This window comes from Cupressus sempervirens, chromosome 11, assembly GCF_028749045.1.
Source record: "Cupressus sempervirens isolate cs-2001-9-10 chromosome 11, ASM2874904v1, whole genome shotgun sequence".
Lineage (NCBI taxonomy): Eukaryota > Viridiplantae > Streptophyta > Pinopsida > Cupressales > Cupressaceae > Cupressus > Cupressus sempervirens.
Window position 1 is genome coordinate 212174309 of NC_143128.1, and position 22613 is coordinate 212196921.

A 22613-nucleotide genomic window follows, 5' to 3' on the forward strand; every position below is an offset into this window, starting at 1 on the left:
TTGATCTACCACAATTACCGGGGACTGTGCCTGTGAAAATTCAGCTACTCCATGATGTCATTTATTTTCTTATGCTACTTCATCAGGTAACTAACCTCCCATGCTCACACTAAAAGCATGTTGCACCATGAAATTCTTAGTGAGATTGCATGGAGTGCATACTTAGATCAATGACAAAGGGGGGAATGCAAAGCTCTCAAGCCATCCACTCTAGCTATGAACCTGTATTATTTATCCTCATCATGAAACATGTAGAATGCAATCTAGAAATCTATATACAACTGAATGATAGATGGCACCTAGCTTAAATGATTGGTGGTGTAAAATATAAGAGAGGATAATAAACCCAGAAGTAAAGTTCGCAATAAGTTGAATCAAACAATTTAGGGCGTGTAGCATCCAAGAGTAAAAATTTCAAATGAGAAAAGTAGAAATGAAAAACTTCATTTCCACTAGGTCAACTTTCAGAAAAAAAGTTCATCACTAGAAACAAAACCCAATAACTGTAATATGAACACATACGGGCTGACTTCTTAATAAAATATCAAGCCATGTAGATTTCAGTAAGATGTGTACATTTTTACAACTTATGATCATTTACACTACTAAAGTAACCCGTTAAATAGATTCTACATCATTTTCTTGATATACACCTTCATGAAAGAAAAGTTGTTGAAAATAATTGTGTTCAATTTCATTTACCAATTCGAGGAATGTTCTAGCAGATCATTTTTTGTCTTCCCTTGTCTCGACACTATGAATAAACTTCTGCAATGCAGAGATATCCAATGCACTGAATTCTACTGCAGCAGACATAACAATCAGTCCAAGCTTCAATGCATCCTCTTGAGTTGGTGCCTGTCAAAGTTTTCAACTGTTAGTGCTTCATATAAAAGAATATGAAATCTCACCTAAGTATATATTTCCATGTTAATCTACTTATAACTACCTCAATGTTTAGAGGAAGAACGGGATCATGAAGAGAAAGTCTCAAAAGGAACCATCCTCCATAACCTGATACCCTAACCTGCTCCCACGAGAACCAGAAGTCATTTCTAATGACAGATTAATAAAAACAAGAGTATCTTCGTCAATAGCACATTTTTTTCTTGTAGCAATTGAATGGAATGAAATATGATAACACAGTTTCCATCCCTAAAACTGACTTTCCTGATGATTATGTAGAAAAATATAAAAATATTCAGTTCAACTGCACAATCATGGAAAAAAAAATACCCCTTCATAATTAATCGGTGCTTTCTGCAAATGGGGATTTGCATCTGACATATTTTCCAAATGTTTAAGCACGGCCTCTCCATAATCACGGAATGATCTGAAAAAAATGATGTGAAATCAGTCAAACAAGAATGTCCACTTTCAAAGCCAGAAATAAATATGCCCAATTTCCTCTAAAAACAATAATGCTATGAAGATATAAAATAAAATTTTCATCGAACATGGTTCTACATGTAATGTTAGCATATGCTCTTCATATACATACATATTTAAAGAGTTCTAAAACAAATAAAATTAATCTTCTGATAGACAGTATTACCCTCCAAAAACATCTTTATGGTTTTGATCAATTTTAAGTCTCAACTCGACTGCCACTTCTGCCTCATCCAATCCTTCTATCATTTTGGTAAGAATAGAGCTGCCAAGACCATCTCCCGCAGCTTTGGATGATGCAAGCTTATTAAGAAGCTTAACCTGCAGGCACATTCACAATTTTTTGGCATGCCACCTAAATACAGTAAGTTCAATTTTTTTAATAAGAAACTTCATTAGAGCCTGAAGTGGAATTTGGTGATAAGTTTGGCAAATGGAAAACATTCACACTTCAAACTCTCAGACTGATTGAATCTTACCATGAGGTATGCTCCATCATCAAGCCAATGATTTTCCTTCAGGGCACCATGACCACTGGTCTCTATTGCTAGATGTGATTCTTCTCCAATTGAGTTCTGCATGCACAGACAAATCTCTAATTCTACTTGCATTTCAACAAAAAAGCTTTAGAGATTAACTCTTTAGAATCCAGCCAAGGATATCATCATTAACCACCTCTATTAACAATGATGTTAATTTAACAAAAGTTGAACTTGAAAAACATGCAGTGAAAAATGTGACACAATATATGTATCAGGTAGCAATAGGTAGACACGCAGCATTGCTCACAATAGCCTGAAATCAAAGTCTGTAGAAATCTGGGCGGTTTATATGGGAATCCTTTGAGCCAAAACAAAAGATCTTGAACAACACCTTGAGGTCAGGTCACTTATGTCATGTTTTGTATGTCAACTCAAAACGCCGAATTGTAACCCCATGGACAAGGAAACCAGCTTTACCTATCAATAAAGAAATATGAAGCACATAGAGCTCATAGAAACAACATGCAAGCATGCATTCTGAGATGGATACACACATTAGCCACAAAAAATATTGCAGAAGATGAGAATCTCACATAGTGACCTTAATGCAATCAAATGAAACTGATGTAGAAACTAGATATTTTGGAAAACTGTAGTACTTTTAAGTAAAACAAGAATGGCTATTCCTATGGAAGATCTCTCTTTACAAACCAACAAATGATGGCCATCCAAAGTTGCAACAGTAGTCTTTATTTCAAATAAAAAGAAGTTTTAAAGTGAGCTATCTAAACTCCTAGCTAAATAATCAAGTTGCACTAAGGAAATTCAGGGTGATTATAAGAAATGAAGCCAACATAATTTGTGCTCTATATTTGAGCAATAAAACCATTTTAAGAGAATATGAAAGATTTGGTTTTAGTTTTTCCTCAATCTCATATTACATATTGTTGGCTTACCTTCAGCACCCAACTTTAAAGTTCTAAAAAATTGATCCCAAGGGAAGTATATACTCATTTTTCCTAATATTTTATTAGTTATTTTAATTATGTTGTTGTGAAGCTTGCATTATGTGTAAAGGGACAGCACTGTAAAAATTTGTTGAACTTAAACTTCGAACCACATGGTTCAAAGTGCAAGGTTCAAAATTCAAAGTTCAAGGTTCAAGTTCGAAGTTCAAGTTCACTAGTTTGAAAGTGCAGATCCAAGTTCAGATTCAAAATCCTAACGTGACTCAAGATCCCCAAACCATGAATGCAGTTCAGAATCCTCATGGTTAAATAGTTCAGGTTAGCAAGTTCAAGTTTGAAGATTCAAAATGTGTAGGATCAGGTTTGCAGGGTCAATTTTTTCTAAAAACTGAAAAATGGGTCTCAATGCAGGGGGCATAACTTTTTTCTCAATTGTTGGATCTTTCTCAGGTTTGTAGGTTCAAGTTTGAAAGTTCGGAATGTGCAAGATCAGGTTTCAAGGTTTAATTTTTACTAAGAACTAAAAACTGGCTCTCAATGCTGGGGGCATAACTTTTTTCTCAACTGTTGGGTCTTTCTCACATTTGTAGGTTCAAGTTCGAAGGTTCAGAATGTGCAGGAACAGGTTTCAAGGTCCAATTTTTTCTAAAAATTGAAAAATGGGTCTCAATGAGGGGGGCATAACTTTTTTCTCAACCATTGGATCCTTCTAATTTTTGGATATGTTGTCTAAAATCAAAATTCCTAAATTATCAACATTGGAATTTTCAAAATATGATCGTAGTAAAAAGTTACAACCACCTGAGTATAGGTATATCAAAAATGACCGTGAACTACAACTAGAAAATTCATGTCTTAAATTTTATTATCCCTACTCATTGACATTTTATTGTACTATTGTATTTTCAAAGGTTCTGTATTAAATGTTTAAAAACAAGATTGTAATAGAAAGGGAAATATGAAAGGGAGTGTTGGTGTAAATAATTATTTACTATTTACACTTTACTTAAGTTTACTTAGGATAATGCACATTCATATTTGTTGTCAAGTAGACACCTAGGAGTTTGCATATTCATATGAGTTATCATGTAGACAACATAGTAGTTTGCACTCCAATTGAGCACATGTTGTCTACTACATCTTTTTATGAGATAGACCTTTGCATTCTTATCCTCTCATTGTTGCACAATGGAGGACAATCCACTCTTGGTGGACATGTGCTTAGCTGTTATGCTTATCTCTTTGCTGACTCCTAGTCATATCGGTTGCCTTTATATACAAGGCACTTCTATAATGTATTTATCCAATTATCTGATATCCATTCTCATTTGATCATCATTTGTCTCTCTTGTGCTATCTACTGAGCTTCTTGATCTTGGCATTGAATTATTGCCTTAGGAAAATTCTTACATGGTATCAGAGCTATACCAAATTCTTACATGGAGAAGTCACCGAAAGAATCAATTATGCAACTAAAATACTATAGGGATGGCCAAGAATAAATATACAACACATTATCAAATTGGGCGTTCTTCTTTCCCAGCAGTCATGTGGTTACAGGAAGAAGAGAATACATTTTTCTGGGCTGTGACTATAACAGAGACGAGGGAAAATAATATCTTTTGATTTCAGTATAAGTTGTTTTGAGAGCAAGGATAACATGATCTTATGGTTATTCTTATTATGTATCTAGAATAAAGATAAATATATCTTTAGATCTTGTGGTGTGAGATTTAATTTTCTGATTGAAAATAATCTTATGGTCATTCCAATCGCACTCCTTTTGTTGTCCTGCTTTTTCTTCTCAAGTATATGAAATATTGCAAAATCATGTGGTTTTGTATGTATTAATATATATTCAAGCAAATATTTAAAGTTTCCGTTTTGTTTCTCTATAATGGAAAGAAATAATAGATAGTTTTTAGGTTGTCTAGTTATACTTTTCTCAATTATTTAAATCTGTAGTCACATTCATTCCATGTCAATGGGTAAGTGTTTCTGCCTTTGTGTCTTCTAGTTAATGATATACTCAATAATTAATTCATTGTAAATCTTAAGAGGGAGTTGTACCTTTTAATTTAGAGGAGGGTTATCAATCTAATGAAAACCCATCCAACTATTAGTGGCATTTGTTATTCTATTCGAGCATTTTGAATCTTTCTTTGTATCTCTTTTCAAAGGAAAAATCTGTTTACTAACAGATTTTTGGCATTTCTACTCTGAAACTGGAAACAAAGATCAGTGCTCTTTTTGTTCTCTAGATTTTTATTTATCTCTATAAGCAAGAGATTGGCAACTCTATTAAACCACTATACAAGTCACAAAGGTTGCAAGAATGGGTAAAAGGCCAAATCCCACCATCTTGAAGATTCTCCAAATGGATGACAAAGTGTTGCATGACATCTAGGATGATTGTAAGAAAATCATTTATCATGGTCAAAACCTATCTGAGCATTGAAGATGACCACAAATCTGCTCTACTAGGGAGAAACCTTTGTGCAAGATTTCACAAGTTGAAGTAGTTGGAAAAAGAGATGAATCAGCTACAAGCTCATACGAATAGAGTATTAAAACTTAAACAAGCACTGAGAATTGATGACGATAAAGTTCTTGCTTCCCCACAATGTTTTTGTTCTCAAAAAAATTCAGTTTTGAGTGAGAAAGAAGTCCAGCCAAGAAAACAAATTAGAAAGAAGCCTACAGCTGAAGAGTTAAATGCCGAAAATGATCAAACATTGGAATATCTTTGGAATGCAATTAAAGTTGTTGGTTTTTATGGATCACTGCAAATGTAATAGTACTTCCATGTTTTTGGTATGTGTTTTCTAAATGACAACAATCTCTTATTTATATTGAGAATAAGTCTTGAAGAGACATGTCCCATCATGGGACGTGTCTATTTATTAATTAGATAATCACTATAATAACATATTTAATCATAGTGGTATATATATAAATTCCTCTCAAATTACAATAACTATCTCATATATGATGTCAGATGAACACACAGACACACACAAAGGTTTATCCGACTGAAGCTACCAAACATCAACACTCCCTCTTAGCTAGGGAGAATAAACACAAGGCAGATATTACACCATTGGTAACATTAAGAATGACAAATTTTAAGGATATCTTTGATTAGAAGATATCCACCATTTTGATATCACATTTGATATCATGAGTATTGGCCTCTAGAATATTAACATATAATATTCATCAAATACTCAGAGTAATGGTCTACTAAATATCAACCCATGATATTCACCATTTTGAAATCACATGAGTATTGGCCTCCAGAATATCAACATGTGATATTCACCAAATACTTTGAGTAATGGCTTGCAGAATATCAACATATGCTATTCACCATGTACTCAATAAGACTTGATATTACATTTGATATCATGAGTATTAGCCTCCAAAATATCAACATATGATATTCACCAAATACTCTCTGAGTAATGGCCTCCAAAATGTCAAGATGCAAGATATTCACTAAGTACTATGAGTATTGCTTGATAACTTCTAAATCAAGACTAATAATAACCCCGCCATTAGCATCCTTGATCGTCTTTGACTTTGGGTTAAAACGTTTTGGACATCCGAGAACAAACTTGGGTTCCATGGTAGCCATGGGAAAGTTAGAGACCAATTAAATATGACTTCTCTTGATACGTTTCATTTCATGACCAACAGGGGTTTCTATTCTTTGTAGAAAATCAATCATGTCCACGGGACCGATTTTTGTGTCTAACACGTCAAGAATGGATGTGACATGAGATGGAGTTGCATGAGCCAACTCTTTATCAAACTAGTATTTCATTTTGCCCTTAGATTTAGATGGTGAGGGCATCTCTTGCGCTTGTGTTGCAACACAAAAATCCCAAAACATAAATACATCATTAGAGGAAATTGCCATAAAGGTTGATTCTTGATCAGCAACAAAGGTTCGAGTATAGATTAGATACTTTGTAGACCCAATAAAATGATCTCTAAAAGAGACATCATACATATGCAGTGAATGGAAATGGAAAATGAAGTGAAATTTTATAGAAGTGAAAATAGAAGGAGATAGATATGTGTGAAGGTGGAATGCATGGGAATGCGTGCGTATGAAGATTGCTGATTTTCAAAAAGTGACTTAGGTTTTCAAGAGGTTATTGCATGGAAAATGGATCACATGTAATGAGAAAAAAAAAGTGAGATGAGATGTGAATGTGGGTGGAGAATGAGCCTACATGTAAGTGCAGACAATGGACGAAATGCAAAGTGTGTAATGATACGAGAAGTGGAAAAACATGTACTTGCTCATGGAGGTATAAGTGCATATGGAAAGATGGAAATGCAATGAAACTAGAGGTGAAATGAACTTTATAGTCGTCTTTGTGGAATGGTGAAGTCAAAGTACATGGGAAAACATCCACATAACATTTTTGATCTTTTAAAAAATGACTTCAAGTCAAAAACGGGTTTTAGAGATGCAATTACACAAAAGACTTTTCATGTAATCACGCCGTGTGAGTGGATGCGAAAAGTGAGATGAGTGAAAATGGAAATGAAAAATGAGATTACATGTATGTGCGGATGACGAATGAGATGAAATACATGTAATTGCATTTGATGAATGAGATGAGAAATGTTGTGGCATGGAAAGATGGAAATGGAATGTGATGATGCTCTTGCATGAAATGTAAAATGAAGTGAAGTGATACATAACCAAGTTCTTGGGAAAGAACTTGCAACTTTTCCAAAATGGAGAAAAACTGAAAAGAAAACACACAAAAACAAAACTTCAAAAGAAAAAACGTACCTTTGGCAAATGACTCAAACATGTTATCAAGCAAAGCACTTCAATATGCAATTTCAAATTTGGAGTTTGAGAAAAAACCAAAAACATGAAAATGAACCATTTCATCATTTTTAAACGAAAAATGCACTTTTCATGGCAACAAAATCAACAAGTGTAAAAGATTAAGCTAAAACATGCACAAAATCAGCAAGATCAGTACAAATTTATTAGCAAGAAGGAAATTGCCACTTACATGATGATTATGTGCCAAAAATGGAGGAGGCAAAAGCTCCAATATTGAAAAATTCTCCAACAAAGTAAGACCTTTTCAAACTTTGCAAGAGAAATCCATAGTGGGCAGCAAATGAGGCATTTTTTATGCATAATGCCAAAAACGTGCCCTAAGAATGCTCCCAACTTCAACGTTTTTGTTCAATACAAGCTCTTGGGACGTTTTTGTTCAATACAAGCTCTTGGGACGTTTTTGGGAAAAACGGGAATCTCTAAGTGCATTACATGCAAGTTTTTCACTTCCAAATGCAAAAATGTGACCCTTGGTGTAATACAAATGAATGTATATGCCAAAACAACCCTTCTCCAAGCAAAAACGTGATTTAAATCACTCTAAAATAGACATTTTTGGAAAAAAATGTGACTGTAAATAATCATAAAGAGAACGTTTTTAGCATGAAAACAAACATCTATAGCATGGAAATGCCAAAAGATGCAAAAATGCCTCTCCTCAAGATTTTTTGATCATTTCATGATCAAATCCAAGTGTTTGAGTGAAAAATGGGTTATTGAAGGGCAACCACATAAAGTTTTTCCAAAAATGGGTTTTGGAAGAGCAAAAGCATGTGTTTCAATGCAAACTGCACCTTTTGGAGGTGTATGCATATATTTAAAATGTTATTTGAAGCAAAAGCTCACCTCTTTTGTGCATATGCATGTTTAAGTTATATGCATATGCAACTCAAAGCAAAAGCTCACCTTTTAGGTGTATATGCATATAACACATGTAGCTCATCTTTTAGATGTCATTGCACATTTTAAGTGAGTTTACATGCAATAACACCAAAAATGTCCACTTTTAAGTGCTTTTACACTTTAAGTTGAATTTTACATGCAATGGCATGAAAAAGGTCCACTTTTAAGTGACGTTTACATGTATTGACATGAAAAAGGTCCATTTTTAAGTGATTTTACATATTTAAGTGATAATAACAAGCACATGTCAATTTAATTTTGATAAAATATTACTTAAATGGGACATAAATTATAAATACCATTTAATAAGTAATATTTACTAGAGCATTTGGTTTAAATATCAAAAATTAAACTGAACTATATAGTCAATACAGTCACTTAAGTGAAATATCAAAAAGTAAACTCAACTTAAAAATATAACATAAAGTGCACTATAGTTACTTTTAAGTGAAAATTTACAAGATAAAGTAACTTAAAAACATAACATAAAGTGAATTTAAGTTATATTTTTCAAAAAGTGAATGTCAAATTAAAAATATAACATGATATTTTAATTCGTGTTGTTGCATCAAAAAGGTCCACTTTTTGGGCACTAAAATGGCCATATATTTTGATTGCCAACTCGGTTTAAGCCCTACAATAGATCAAATCAAAGGGAAAACCGAAAGCAATGACTTGAGCAAAACCAAAGGACTAAAAACCAAGAAACACACACTCAAAAACAAATAAAAAGACGATGAAGGCCTCAAAAATCAAGCATAGGCTCGACAATCAAGAAAAAAAAAAAAAACTTGACGAAAGCCTTCCGTAAAAGAATTTTCTATGTGAATTAGAGTTGATTGATCGATCAACATTAAACAATTGAATAAAAAATTCAACTTAGAGAAATGCGAAACTAGTTTGAAAAAGTTGTGTATTGTTACCTACATTTTGTGGTGAAAAATGTAGGACAACAGCTAACTCTATCTAGAAAATGTTACTCGTTTGTTCTTGGAAACAAAGAGTAACATAGAATCTAGTTCTCTAAGTGCCTTTATCCACTCCATTGGGCAATAGAGTCAAGCGAAAAAAGAAAACAAAAACTAAACTATGACTAAAAAATAAAAACTATGTACAAGAGGTACTTATCTGAAAATTACTGAAAGTAATGTTTCGGATGTTGTCCACTGTAGAGTAGTGGCATTGGTGTTCCATCACGATATGCAAGCCAAAAACTGTTTTCACCCGCAAGTTAATGAATTGTAAGAGGTCCTTGCCAAAGAGAATCAAACTTGCCATGCATTCCTTTTCATTCTCGGCTTTTGTCCTAGCGTAGAACAAGATCACCAATTTGAAATTCTCGATACTTGGCCTTTTTGTCAAAAAGAACTTTGACTTGTTGCTGATGAGCAGCAAGCTTGTCAACCACTTCTTTCCTTCATTCATCCAATTGTTGAAGAAACATAATCCTCTTATCCAGTGCATCCAAATAAGTGTCATCCTAGATGGCTCGTACCAACTTGAGAGTTGGAACTCTAATGTTATGGGAATCTCAGCATTGATCCCGTATAGCAACTGAGAAGGTGACATTCCAATAGCTCGCTTTGGAGTAGTCCGATCTACCCACAAAGCATCAAACAATCCTTAGTGCCAAGTTCTCTAATTTGAATCAACCAATTTCTTAATAATAGTCACCAGATTCCTGTTGCTTGATTCTGCTTGACCACTACCTTGTGGATAATAATCAGATGCATGTGCCAAAGTAATCCCATGATTGAAACAGAATTCAATGACCTTCCTGGAAGAGAAAGCAGCTGCATTAGCTACAACAATCTTATTTAGAGCACCAAACCAAGAAATGGTTTCTGTTTCAAAAAGTCACAAATTATTTCAAATGTTGAACCTTTCACCGGAATTACTTCAAACCACTTGGTAAAATAATCTCTTGTTGCTAAAATATGAGTATGACCCTTGCTTGAGACTCGGACTCAGCTCAGACTCGGCAAGGGTAACTTGACTCGTGACCCGGCTCTGTAGTGACTCGGCAAAGTGAAAAAACCTCGAAATTTTGAGATTTTTTAGGATTTAAAGAACATTCCATGCACCCATTATTGAATAAAGCGTAAAGACACAATAACATCATTAAATAGAAGATAATTTGATCATAATGCACATGCCACATACTTAAAAACTTAAAACTTAAAAGTCAAACATCGATTACATAAGTACAATACTACAAAGTTACAAACTTACAAAGGTAAATTGCTAAAAGTAAATACTATATTACCAGTAATTAAAGTCAAACTAAGATAAATCCATGCAAACCATCAAAATGTATATGTATTATCATTTATGCATTATGAAATCCAACACATCAAGATTCAATAGTCATCATCAAATTCAAATGTTCCAAATGCTGATCATATATTAAGTTAACTGTTAAATTGTTAAACAAAAAGTTAAAACAAGACTAAGTCTACAGCTATGGCTCCTAGTCGGAGTCCTCATCATCATCCTCATCCTCAGGCTCATCCTCATCGTCATCATCATCATCATCGTCATCCTCATCCTCATCCCCAACCTTAGCCTCAACCTCAGGCTCAGGCTCAGTATAATCTATAAAATGCCTCTTAGTAAGGCGCCTAAGGTAGGTCCTAGATGTCTCAGTAGCCATAGCATCAACTCGTGAGGTGCCTCTAGGATCAACTGTACTCTCTACCTCTGGCTCTGCCAATGTCTGTAAGGTGCCACTAGGAACAACTGGAGCTCTCTGGTCCTCTGCTGCCATAGCCACAGCCTCAGCCTGGCCCTCTCTATCTACCTGGTCAAGCCACTGTAGGTCCTCATCATCAAAGACAGGATCAGTAGCCTCAGTGATCCAATCAGACTCTGGATCAACCTCCTCTAGTAATCGGAGAGGTGTCACTATCCAAAATCTCCCTGATCCTAATGCACAGGTTGTAGTGATCCTAATGCACAGGTTGTTGTGCACAAAGACTAGACTATTCATTTTCTGCACAGACAACCTGTTATGCCTCTTCAAGTGGATGTGCTCGAACATACTCCAGTTGCGCTCACATCCAGAAGCGCTACTTGGCTGGCTCAAAATGCGGATGGCGATTTGCTAAAGGTTTTTGGTTGAAGGCCCAAACATTTGCCACCATCTATCTGAATTTTGAAAAAAAGAAAACAAAAAAATATTAGTCTCATTTCAAAATTTGAACTTTAAGTTTAAAGCTAGAAATTTAGAAACTAGATTGTATAAGGCTTAAGCTGCAATCTTTACCTGGCTGCAATTTTGTACGACCTTCTTTGCAAATTTGACTTGAAAAAATGGGCCCTGATGCATTATTATAGGCATCCATCTCAAGCAATATATCTGTGGGATTAGGGGACATCTTCGATATCACTGTGTATAGGCCACTAAGAACCTCCTCATCTGCCTTGAAATCATCACAGAAACAGTATGCCGGATTGAGGTAATAGGTTGCTGCGTGGATGGGCTTATGAAGCTGATTTTTCCATCTCCTATCAATTATGTCCCAAATAGGGCCATAGGTTTCCTCAACTCCTACATATTTGGCCTTAATAGTCTCCATATTTGGCCTTAATAGTCTCCTTGACCCTATCCATGCCCTCATAAATGTAGCCCATAGAGGGCTTCTCGCCATCAGCAACTCGTAGGAGGACTACAAGGGGCTCGGTGATCTACAAAACAATTAAACAAAAAAACAATTTAGTGAATGATGAAACTTTGCAAAGTTGCACAATGAAAATAAAACAAAAATATGTATGAGACAAATTAATTTATAAAATTTTAAGACAAGCTTTTAAAATTTAAATTTTAAATTTTAAATTACCTCCACAATCTTTGAACATGGCTCCCAAAAATCATCATCATCATAAATGCATTTTGTTGCATCTATCCCTGCAAGGCTGCTCGCAAAGGAGGAACTCCATTCTGGACCAACAAACATGCACCGCAACTCTAACCTTGAACTCAGCAAGGATTTTAGTGTGATAAAGTTAAAGGCAAATCTTGTGATACCAGGACGAGCCAACTCCTTTCCCTTCGTGTATTTCCTTATAGTGCTGAGGACCAAGGCATGATTATAGATGAACTTAAAAGATTTTTGCCTTGGTAACACATGATTTCACCCATACAAGCTTGCCAATATCCTCTAACATGAGGTCGATGCAATGGGCCACACATGGAGTCCAAAAGATTTTTGGGTGTCTCTCCATCAATAGTTTTCCTACAGCAATTTTAAATTAGTTAGTAAACAATGAAAATTTTTGATGTATTAAAAAAATTTTAATTTTCAAAATTTAATGAAAAACTAAAACAAATTTTTTAGAAGTAGAATTTAGAAAGTTAGAAGTTAAAATTTTACCTGCAGCAACATAATTAGCTGCATTATCTGTCACCACTTGGACAACATTGTCTTCCCCCACCTCCCTTATGACCTCCTCAATAGTCTCACATAAGAATTTTGCATTTTTCACACATGAGGAAGCATCTATGGACCTCAAAAACATGGTGGATCCTGAAAGTGAAAATTAAACAAAATAATTATCATTCAAGAATCAATACTCAATAAAACAAAATTTTCGTTATTCAATAATAGTATACATTAAATTTTAGACTTCAAGAAGTAGAGCATGATGAATTACCTCTGCTAGAAACAAGAAAATTTAGGAGGGTTTTGGACCTCCTATCTGTCCATCCATCTATCATGATGGTACACCCCTTTTGGCTCCAAATCTTTTTGTGGTCCTCCAACTCAAGTTTCATCTCCTCAACCATATCTAGCAAGAGGGGGCCACTCAACTAATCTTCAGTGGGGGCTTTGAACCCCGCACCACAGATGGAAACTACATAAATCATCCCCTGCCAATAAGGAGTCCTATTACATTTATAAAAACATTTTAATTAGCATATTTCAAATTTTCAACATCAAGTTAAAAGCATAAAATTGAATATAAATTTTAAAACTTAAAACGTAAAACAATCAAATATAAATGAAGTTGAAAACTTGAAGTACCTGACTGCTATAAATGGAATGTTGCAGAAAAACCAAAACTTGCAAGTTGCTCTTACTCCAGCTTCATGTATCTCCCTATTCCAGCCCATGCTCTCAAGTGAGGGTTGTACACCAAGAGTGTTACGCGGTACAAAAAAGTTGTCCAACTTACTAGATTTTCTAACTCTAGGACGAAAAAGAGCAGCACGACTAGAAGGGGCAGCAGCAGTAGCATCATTAGAAGTGCAAGGAATAGATGTAGAAGAAGCACTAGGACGATAGGGGGGACGGGAAGAGCTTTCTCCAACACAGCCTACTGACTCAAAAACATTTGCAGATGAGCGTGGAAGGGAACTAGAACCAATCTGAGCCAACTCTTCTAATTGTTTTTTTTTTAATTCTTTTTCTTGTTCATATTTTTCCAAGGCTACATAACAAAAACGTTGAACCTCAACAGTTGCAGCTCCACAAGGCTCAATATCATGACCACGTAAGCCAACAATATGGTATTTTAATCTATTTATCCCCCCACTATTAATGGTTTTGCAAAATAGGCATTTTGTTTGAGTTCTCTTTCTACCCGGAAATCTATGGTGAACTTCCAACACTCATCTTTTTTGTTGCCTTTAGAGAGCTTGGGTTTTTTACCTCTGGAAGCCATTATGACTTAATTAAGGAAAAATGTAAAGGTTGCTGCAATAAGACATTTTAGACCAAATATTACCATTTCAGCATTGCATTTTATGAAGATCTAAAGTTTAAAAAAAAACTCATAAACAAACAAAAAAAATTCATGCAAAAAACCCATAAGCATAGACAAAAAAAATCATCAAAACCTAAACAATCAAGTCTTACCTCTTTCAAATGCTTTGGGAAGTGTTGAGAAGAGCTCCTATAAACTCCTTAATGATCTAAATGCAAGCTCTAATGTCACAAATGCAAGCTTTTCTCTTCCTCCTTTCAGCTGGTTGCAAAACAAGAAAACTCTATTTCTCTTCTACCTCTCTCTCTCTTTCTTCTTTTCACTATAGACTGTTATGCGAGCCCTTTTAGGGTTATATGAGTGAGAAATGTAAAAAAAACATTAAAAAAACTTGTAAAAATTTATATTTTAATGGCCCGGTTTCAAGCCTGTCGCGGCCGAGTCAAGGAGGCCAGGTCACGCGAGTCACTCGGTGACTCGCGAGTCACGCAAGTCGCGCGAGTCACTCCTCGTGACTCACCGCTCGCGGGTCACGAGTCATTATGACTCGGCGAGGTCAACGCGGCTCGCTGACTCGCGTGACTTGCCGCGAGTCACGTTACCCTGGGATGAATAGTACCAATAAAATCAATTCCTCATTGTTGAAAGCGCTCATCAATCACAACTGGTTTCAATGGAAGAGCAACAAGTTTCTCCTTACCAACAAATTGTTGGCATAATTCACATTTCTTTACCTATTGATAAGCATCTTGAAAAAGCGTGAGTCAATAATACTGTGCTCTCAAAATCTTATGTGCAGTGACAGGTGTTGAGAAGTGTCCAACACATACCTAATTATGAAAGGAATCCAAAAGTAGTACTTGCTGACTTTTATCAACACATTTTAGGAATGTTCCATCCATTGCTCGCTTGTAAAGACAGTTTTCACAAAGAACAAAAATCAAAGCTTTTAACTTGAGAGTCCTTCGTTCTTTGTATGTTAAATGTGGAGGACATTCATCATAGCTCAAATAGTATGCCATATCGGAGAACCAATCATCTGTAGTGATAACAAACAATACAGTAGGAAGAGAAGCATTCTCATCTTCTACCTGCAAGGGTTCATTTTCAGCCATAAGCTAGCAAAGTCCCTTACCACAAACTAACTTAGTAGGTCGTATCTCCATATCATACTCTTGAATCTTGGCCATCCAATTTCCTCTTTCAGTACCATAATCCTGCTGAGTCAAAATAGTCTTGACAGTCATATTCAGAACTAGAGCAATAATATGAGAATTCAAAATATAGAACCTAAAATGCTTCACTACTTTGACAACAACATAAGCAGGTTTATCCATTTGACTATATTTCACTTCATGAGCTTTTAGAGGACAACTCATGAATTGTAATGACCCCTACCAATAGGCCACTAAAAACCTCTAATGCTAAACTGAGAAATTTTGTCAAACACTTCACATACATAGGTCATATGACTGATATAGTATTTTAGTTTTCTTTAATGACTCTTTTCTTAAATTAGCATCAATGAGAATTTTTGCAAAAGGGCTCAAAAATTGACTAAACAATGACCTAACATGAATGTGCAACTTATTTTGACAATATTCAATACATATATGTGACTAAAACTACTTGCAATATGCAGCTACAACAAATAGTAATTATGACAAACACTTTGGATGCAACCTATGATGGTGTTAATGCACTTATAGCCAAGTGGCATTAATACAAACACTTGGTATGCAAAATTATAACATTATTTATGCCAAAAAGATAACCTACAGCCAATTGACATTTTGTCAAACAATTGGCATGCAAACTAATAAGCTGATCATGAATGATACATATTCAATTACAACTATGTCAGCCTAGCAACTTCTATCTCCTTTATTGCACATATAATGTCAACTACAATGCTAGTATGAAATGGCCAAGACTCTTGGCTTACATCTGCAAGAATAATGCTTAAATCTGATACAAACTTTCACCTGCAACCTTATCTTCTAATATGCATGTAAATGATAAAAATGCATAAAATATCCAGAGGAACCTAATTGTAGATGGCTGTAATAAATTTTACCAATGTTGCCTTTTCGCTTTGCTTTTTTGGATCTGCTTTTTTTTGCTTTGCTTTTTCGAATCTGTTTTTTCACTTGCTTTTTTGGATCTGTTTTTTCGGACTGCTTTTTCGGATCTATTTTTTCAGATTGCTTTTTTGGACTGCTTTTTCGAATCTATTTTTTTCCTCTTGCAACCAAAAACTCAAACCCTCAGGTCAATCTGAGTATACAAATTAAGTTCAACTTGAAATGGCTAAGTGCCACTTCCAAAGGGCAACCCTTCAGAGGATCTTTCACCCCCTCAGTTATGCAATCACTTGGGAGGTATCGTTCCCAATGATTAAGCTGAATACTTGTAGGCCTTCAAGCTCCACAAATGCTCAAGTAGACACAATAGAGAAAATAAACTTGGATGATAGACAATGAGCCCTCCATACCTATATATTCTTTTTCTCCACTTTCTCCAGAAACTTCTAAAACATTATTTTATTTTATCTATTAAGTGACTTTATAAAATATTTTATAATTCAAGTCACTTTATTAAATTAATTAAATATAAAGTTATCTTTTAATATTTATTTATTTGATAACTTTATAAATAATTAACTTAATACCACTTATTTATTTAATTAAAATAATTAATTAGTCATCCTCATAAAATATTCATTATTTTTGACAACTTAATTAATTAAATTGATTAAATCAAATTACCTCCAAAATGGGGACATGACAATCCGCCCTTCCTGAAATTGCTTGTCCCCAAGCAATGGCTGAACAATAAACCAATCAATCCACTTGGATCCCAAATGTAGTCATGAACTATACTATTGTTAATCAACGCAAGCTCCTGTAATATCCTCTGCAATATAACCAAGAAGAATCCATGAATGAAGCGTGAATCACTGCTCAACTGAACTTCAAATCCACTACTACCATAGTTAGGAACCCACGAGACACAAACTCCCAAAAAATTAGAACCCAAGTAGAGTGGACATCCCAAATTGCCAACATAGTAAATACCATCAACGCATCCCACTGACCTATGTGGGATGTACCATCCAACTCTGTCACAATGGTGAACACTCTTGAATGAAATTGCACCAAGTACGGAGAATCCACATACTGGACACCTACTCCAATCAACACAACTCTGCAAATCACCGGCTACTATCTCATAACCATAACTCCCATGCACCGCTGATGGTGAGTATACATCACACGATAAACAGTAGGAAATAGAACCCAAACCAAGTCGGCTTTCCATCAACTCCTCAACACATGGATCAAATGCAAATTGATGAACATTCCCTACAATATAATGCTGATTAAAAGAACCAGCCTTAGGCGACAGCTCGCCATGCACAAGTGATGCAACCCACTGCAACTGATCACCAGCTAAGTCCGAAGATGACATAGCGAAAGGAGTAGAATCAATAACAACCGCTGAAGCATCACTCCCAAACTCCTACTCTAAGTCATGTACTATCAAGCTGTCAACCGCAAAACCTATTGCTATGTCATGCCCATCACAACTCTCATCACGTGGCGTCAAACCATCCCATAACTAATGATAAGCACTAGGAACCAAAGTACATCTCTATATCATCATCTCATCAACATGGTCATCAAAGGTAAATTGATGAGCATACCTCACAGTGTAATGCCGACAGAATGCGCCAATCCCAGTCAGTGGCTCAGACTGCAATCTAGATGAAACTAATTGCAACCAATCACTAACCAAGCTTGAACTAACTACCACCTCCAAAGACACCACCAAAGGAGTAGTATCACTAGCAAGAACCATGCCAACTGTCGGCTCACCAACATCACACGTGATCTCTGATACAATATCACCAATCTCCATGCCATCAATAGTAGAGACCACTACCATGTCGGGCATACCACAACAATCCGCTGCAACACCCAATTCAATTGAACCTGAACCCTATGGAAGAGAACTCGATATGCCAATGCTAGTATTAAGGATGGATGCATCCCCATCTCCACTATCTCTGACAATCTCGACCATGGACATCCTCGAATCGCCAAACATCACAACTTGTGATTGTACGAAATCCAGTAAAGACTACCATCACTCTAACTCCATGGTCACCTTAGCCAAATGAAATTGTGACTCCTTGAGAGCCAACTGTGTACTCTCAAGAATCTCAGAAGTCACCACGAGCTGCTGAGTAAGCTCACTCACCTCATCTTCCTGAATCAACAATGCATCATATGTTGTACTGCCCCACTCCATAAGATAATCTTTGTCGGCTACCAACTGCATATAATTTTGTCTCAGAATTCGGATAGCCTCCCATAAAGAGTGGATCTCTGTCAAGGAAAGATAACTACCTCCCTGCTCATCACTAGTAGAACCCCATCCATAAACTGCTAACAACTAACGAACAGCATCGAAATGCTGGCAAATGATAACAATGTCTCGCTCACTAACTCTCAACTGACTAGACACATGATGACGTTAGCTAGACTGTCTCCTACAATCCTCCTCTGACGCACTGTCCAAAGGAGTATCCTCAAAGTTACTGGTCTCTAGAGTATTACCATCCATATCTTGCAAATCAACCCCAAAGCTCATATCAACATACAGAGTATCAAAAACTGTAGCACCGTTGTCCAACTCCTCTGTACCAAAAGAAATTGCCAAGGAAACTAAGTCCTCAAAGCTGCCCACTGCATCCTCCTGGATGTCATCAATGCCAGTATGATCCTGGGACTCATCTGTACATACTGCCAAATATGAAAGATCATCAACACATTCTAGCAAGAATGGTCGACTGGATATATGAACAAATCCCAACACTGGTGTATAAAAACTAATACCAACATCTGACAAGCTGCTGGCACAAGAAAAAACAACACTATGCAATCTGCTAATCAAATCCATGATAGCACCCAAACAGTCACTACTACCAAAAAGTGATAAAGATCTCCAATCAACTGAATTCCAAACGCCAATATAACAATCTCAAGTCCATATCCGTAAACTAGAATCAGTTGGTAACTCAAGCAAACTCCTCACCTGAGTAATATGACTAACACCAACTCCACATACCTGTCTAACATTGTCCCTGCATCCTGGATGTGAATGCAAGACGAACTCACAACATTATCAACGACGACATATGATCCGCCTGCCGCAAAAAGCTAAGTATCAGGTGTGCAAGATGAAACTAAACTATAGGAGACATATATAAGATAACCATGAAGACATAATCGCGCATTTTAGAAGGCACTTGCATGTGTAATTTGGAGGAAAATTGTCGGCATCAAAGTTGGTATTCAAGATAGAGCCTATAGACTCTTAATGACACACTTTAGGAACCTCAACACACATGAATATTGACTAAAAATTACCGCTTCTGATTTTTAATGTCAAAACACAAGCCTACATTGGTTTGAAATGTGGTTTTAAAAAGCATATACATGCCCTATTTCAATAACGGGCTCTAGATAAGATACATATGTAATCTGACTAAAAATCGCCACATTGGTCTTATATTGACTTAAAATGCATTTTTATAACCAATTTACATACCGATGCATTTTAATCATGCTTTTGCATATGCATTTAAGTTAAAAATCGCCACTATAGGAGTTGGACGGGCTGATCCTTTTGTATGTGTTTGTAACTTAATTCTAAATGCATGTGGATGCATTTAAAATCACCCTTTATGGCTTATGAGTTTAAAACATCAATGGTGGTGCTTTATGACTAACTTGCATCTCTAAAAATAAAACATGTCATTACACAATATTAATTAAAAAAACTCCACTTTATTGCATATAAGTCTCTCATGTTTTAAGTTTACATGTAATTATAATTTTAATGCAGAGATATGTAATGGAACTTAAAAGGTCCACCTTTACATTAAAAACCTATTTAAATCCCACATATTTAATTGTGAAATTTAAAAATGGAGTTATAAAACCATCTTACATGTAAATGGCACTTTTTATGCGATGCAATTACCAATAAAAATCCTCTTAATGAGAGATCTTAATTAAAGAGCAATGATATACAATCAGGCCAAAAAACCCCACCTCTAGACAATTCCTTAATAACGTTTGATAGACAACTTCATTTGAGGCCTAAGATAGTTTGAAACAAGCCGTATTGAAAATGCTACGATCCTAGGACAAAAAACAAAAAACAAAGCAAACAAACAAGTAAAATGAAGAAACAACACGAAGATTGCCATAAAACAAGTCCATCTAATCCGAGAAGAAAAACCCATCATAACATGAAAGATAATAAAATGCTTGTCAAAAACCTTCAAGAAAGGTGCACGAAAAAGCGCAAAATTCGACACAATTCAATGATGACAAATTGCTTTTATAACACCTATTTAGAGCACTATAACTTAGAGGGAGCACCTACTCATTCATGAGAAAATTGTGTTGAGTTGCCCCAATTTTGTGATGTCAAAATTGGGGACAACAATGTGTAAATTTATGTTGTATTTACAAACCACTTTCTTTGGTGGGAGAATTGACTTGCTTTAGTATCAACATAGTAGCATAGTCTAGTTAAAGGTGCCTTCTTTGTATCTAGAATCCAATATGTTAATGTTGTCCTCAATTTTGTATTTGCAAATATGGAGCAACACTACGGTTTTTTTTAGGATAAATTCTCTAAGGCGTTTTCTTGGTCGTGGTCATGTTTGGTTTTTGGTTTTCTTTTTGTTTTAGGTTTTATGGTACTTTCAATTCTGCTCATTTTGAGTTATCTTAGGCCTAAAATAGAGTTGTCTAGCTGAAGTTACTAAGGAATTAAATGCGCTAAAGGTGGGATTTTTCAGCTTGACTACATATCCTTGTTCTTTAACCAAGTGGGGTTTTTATTGAAAATTACATGAAACCAATATGACATTTACATGTAAAGTGATTTTAGAACCCATTGAGAAATTTCACATCATTTCGATGAGATTTAGATATAGTTTTTTAATGAATGTCTAATGTAAAGGTGGGCTTTCTCAATCCCATTACATGTCTCTTCATTTAAACTATAGTTACATGTAAATTTAAAATATGAGATAAGATAAGATAATAATACTAATGTCCAACAAAAAACCACAAGGGTTTTTGGGACTGAGCATACAATCAAAAGAGACGGCCAAAGTAGGAGCACCAAATAGTGACTGAGAAGGAACAAAACAAAACAAGATAGAAAACCAAGGTAAGGACTAAGGATCCTTCCTTGGTACAAAGAAATCAGCTATAGAGGAATACAACCGTGGACAATCCAGAGTCTTAGATCGTCGCTGAGAGCCGCTATATGAGTGTCGCTGCCCAGAAAGACCGGTGCAGTATCTGGCCAATCTGGAATGAGTTATACTGCTAGGCCTTTTCAATCCCCGTGGTGAAGACAAGACGGTGATGAGCTGGGTTAAGATATGGCCCTGAGGTATGAATGACTGCAGGGTATGCTCACGAAGCTGGGTGGCCTCCTGAAGATAAAGTGCAAGACACCACTGGTCAATATAGCTAAAGAAAGCTAAAAGAGAAGAACAATCTTTGAATAGGCAGTGAAATCTCCCTCTGATCTCATTGTAGATAGGACAACAAAATAGAAAGTGAATCTCAGTCTCAACCTCTGTCAAAGTACACAATCGACAAATCTGATCATCCCTATCCATATGGTGATCAGTTTGGACCTGAAGACTGTGAGAGCCAACTCTGCAAGAACCCAAAGAGAACAGTAGGGCATGACTCCAGTGCCGATAAAAAACACCATTAAAAAAATTCACATCATTTCGATGAGATTTGAGAGGCTTTTTGTAAAATACAGTGGATTTTTTATCTAGTATTGCATGTCATCACATATGCAAGTCATCTTTTGATCTCCATTGTCAATATTTTGAACCCAAGACATGAAGGGGGGCTTTAAAAAGAAAATAAATGTATTAAAATCAAAGTTATAAACACATGCAAAAGGGTTTAAATTGCCTATCATTATTTTTAATAGCCTTTTAAGCATGATTGCACATAATATGAACTCTTTCATATACTAGCATATGTATTTTGCATTCCTACACTCCATTACATATCTTTTAAATGAAACAAATGCAAATGCATATGGAAACTCTGTCTTAAGTGATTCTAAGTCTAAAGTAGTGATTTTGAATCACTTTACATATGTACTTAGTATAAATTACATGTAAAAATACATATGTAAAGTGTTTCTAAAAGTTCATCATTATTATTTCCA

The 22613-nt window shown here is 35.5% G+C and overlaps 3 protein-coding genes across 5 annotated transcripts in view; all 3 read right to left on the minus strand.

Moving 5' to 3' along the window:
- Positions 1-530: 530 nt before the first annotated feature.
- Positions 531-22613, minus strand: part of LOC149528917 (phosphoglucosamine mutase family protein) — a 138227-nt gene continuing 116144 nt past the window's right edge. For all 3 annotated transcript variants that reach the window (XM_089811360.1, XM_089811359.1, XM_089811361.1), the window contains 5 exons: positions 1869-1964; positions 1556-1710; positions 1237-1333; positions 950-1027; positions 531-858 (listed from right to left, as the gene is read on the minus strand). In XM_089811360.1, the coding sequence (XP_089667486.1) occupies positions 727-858; positions 950-1027; positions 1237-1333; positions 1556-1710; positions 1869-1964 (558 nt within the window). In that variant the 3' untranslated portion in view covers positions 531-726. The remainder of the gene's footprint in view (positions 859-949; positions 1028-1236; positions 1334-1555; positions 1711-1868; positions 1965-22613) is intronic.
- On the minus strand, positions 11003-12017 carry LOC149528918 (uncharacterized). The gene is made up of 2 exons (XM_089811362.1): positions 11884-12017; positions 11003-11765 (listed from the first exon to the last, which is right to left on the minus strand). Exon 2 carries the CDS (start codon positions 11656-11658, stop codon positions 11089-11091), a length of 570 nt encoding a protein of 189 aa, XP_089667488.1. The 5' UTR covers positions 11659-11765; positions 11884-12017; the 3' UTR covers positions 11003-11088.
- Positions 12001-14282, minus strand: LOC149528919 (uncharacterized). The gene is made up of 6 exons (XM_089811134.1): positions 14270-14282; positions 13643-14219; positions 13272-13504; positions 12992-13144; positions 12458-12853; positions 12001-12305 (listed from the first exon to the last, which is right to left on the minus strand). The coding sequence occupies exons 1-3, from the start codon at positions 14280-14282 to the stop codon at positions 13429-13431; spliced, it is 666 nt and encodes a 221-aa protein (XP_089667260.1). The 3' UTR covers positions 12001-12305; positions 12458-12853; positions 12992-13144; positions 13272-13428.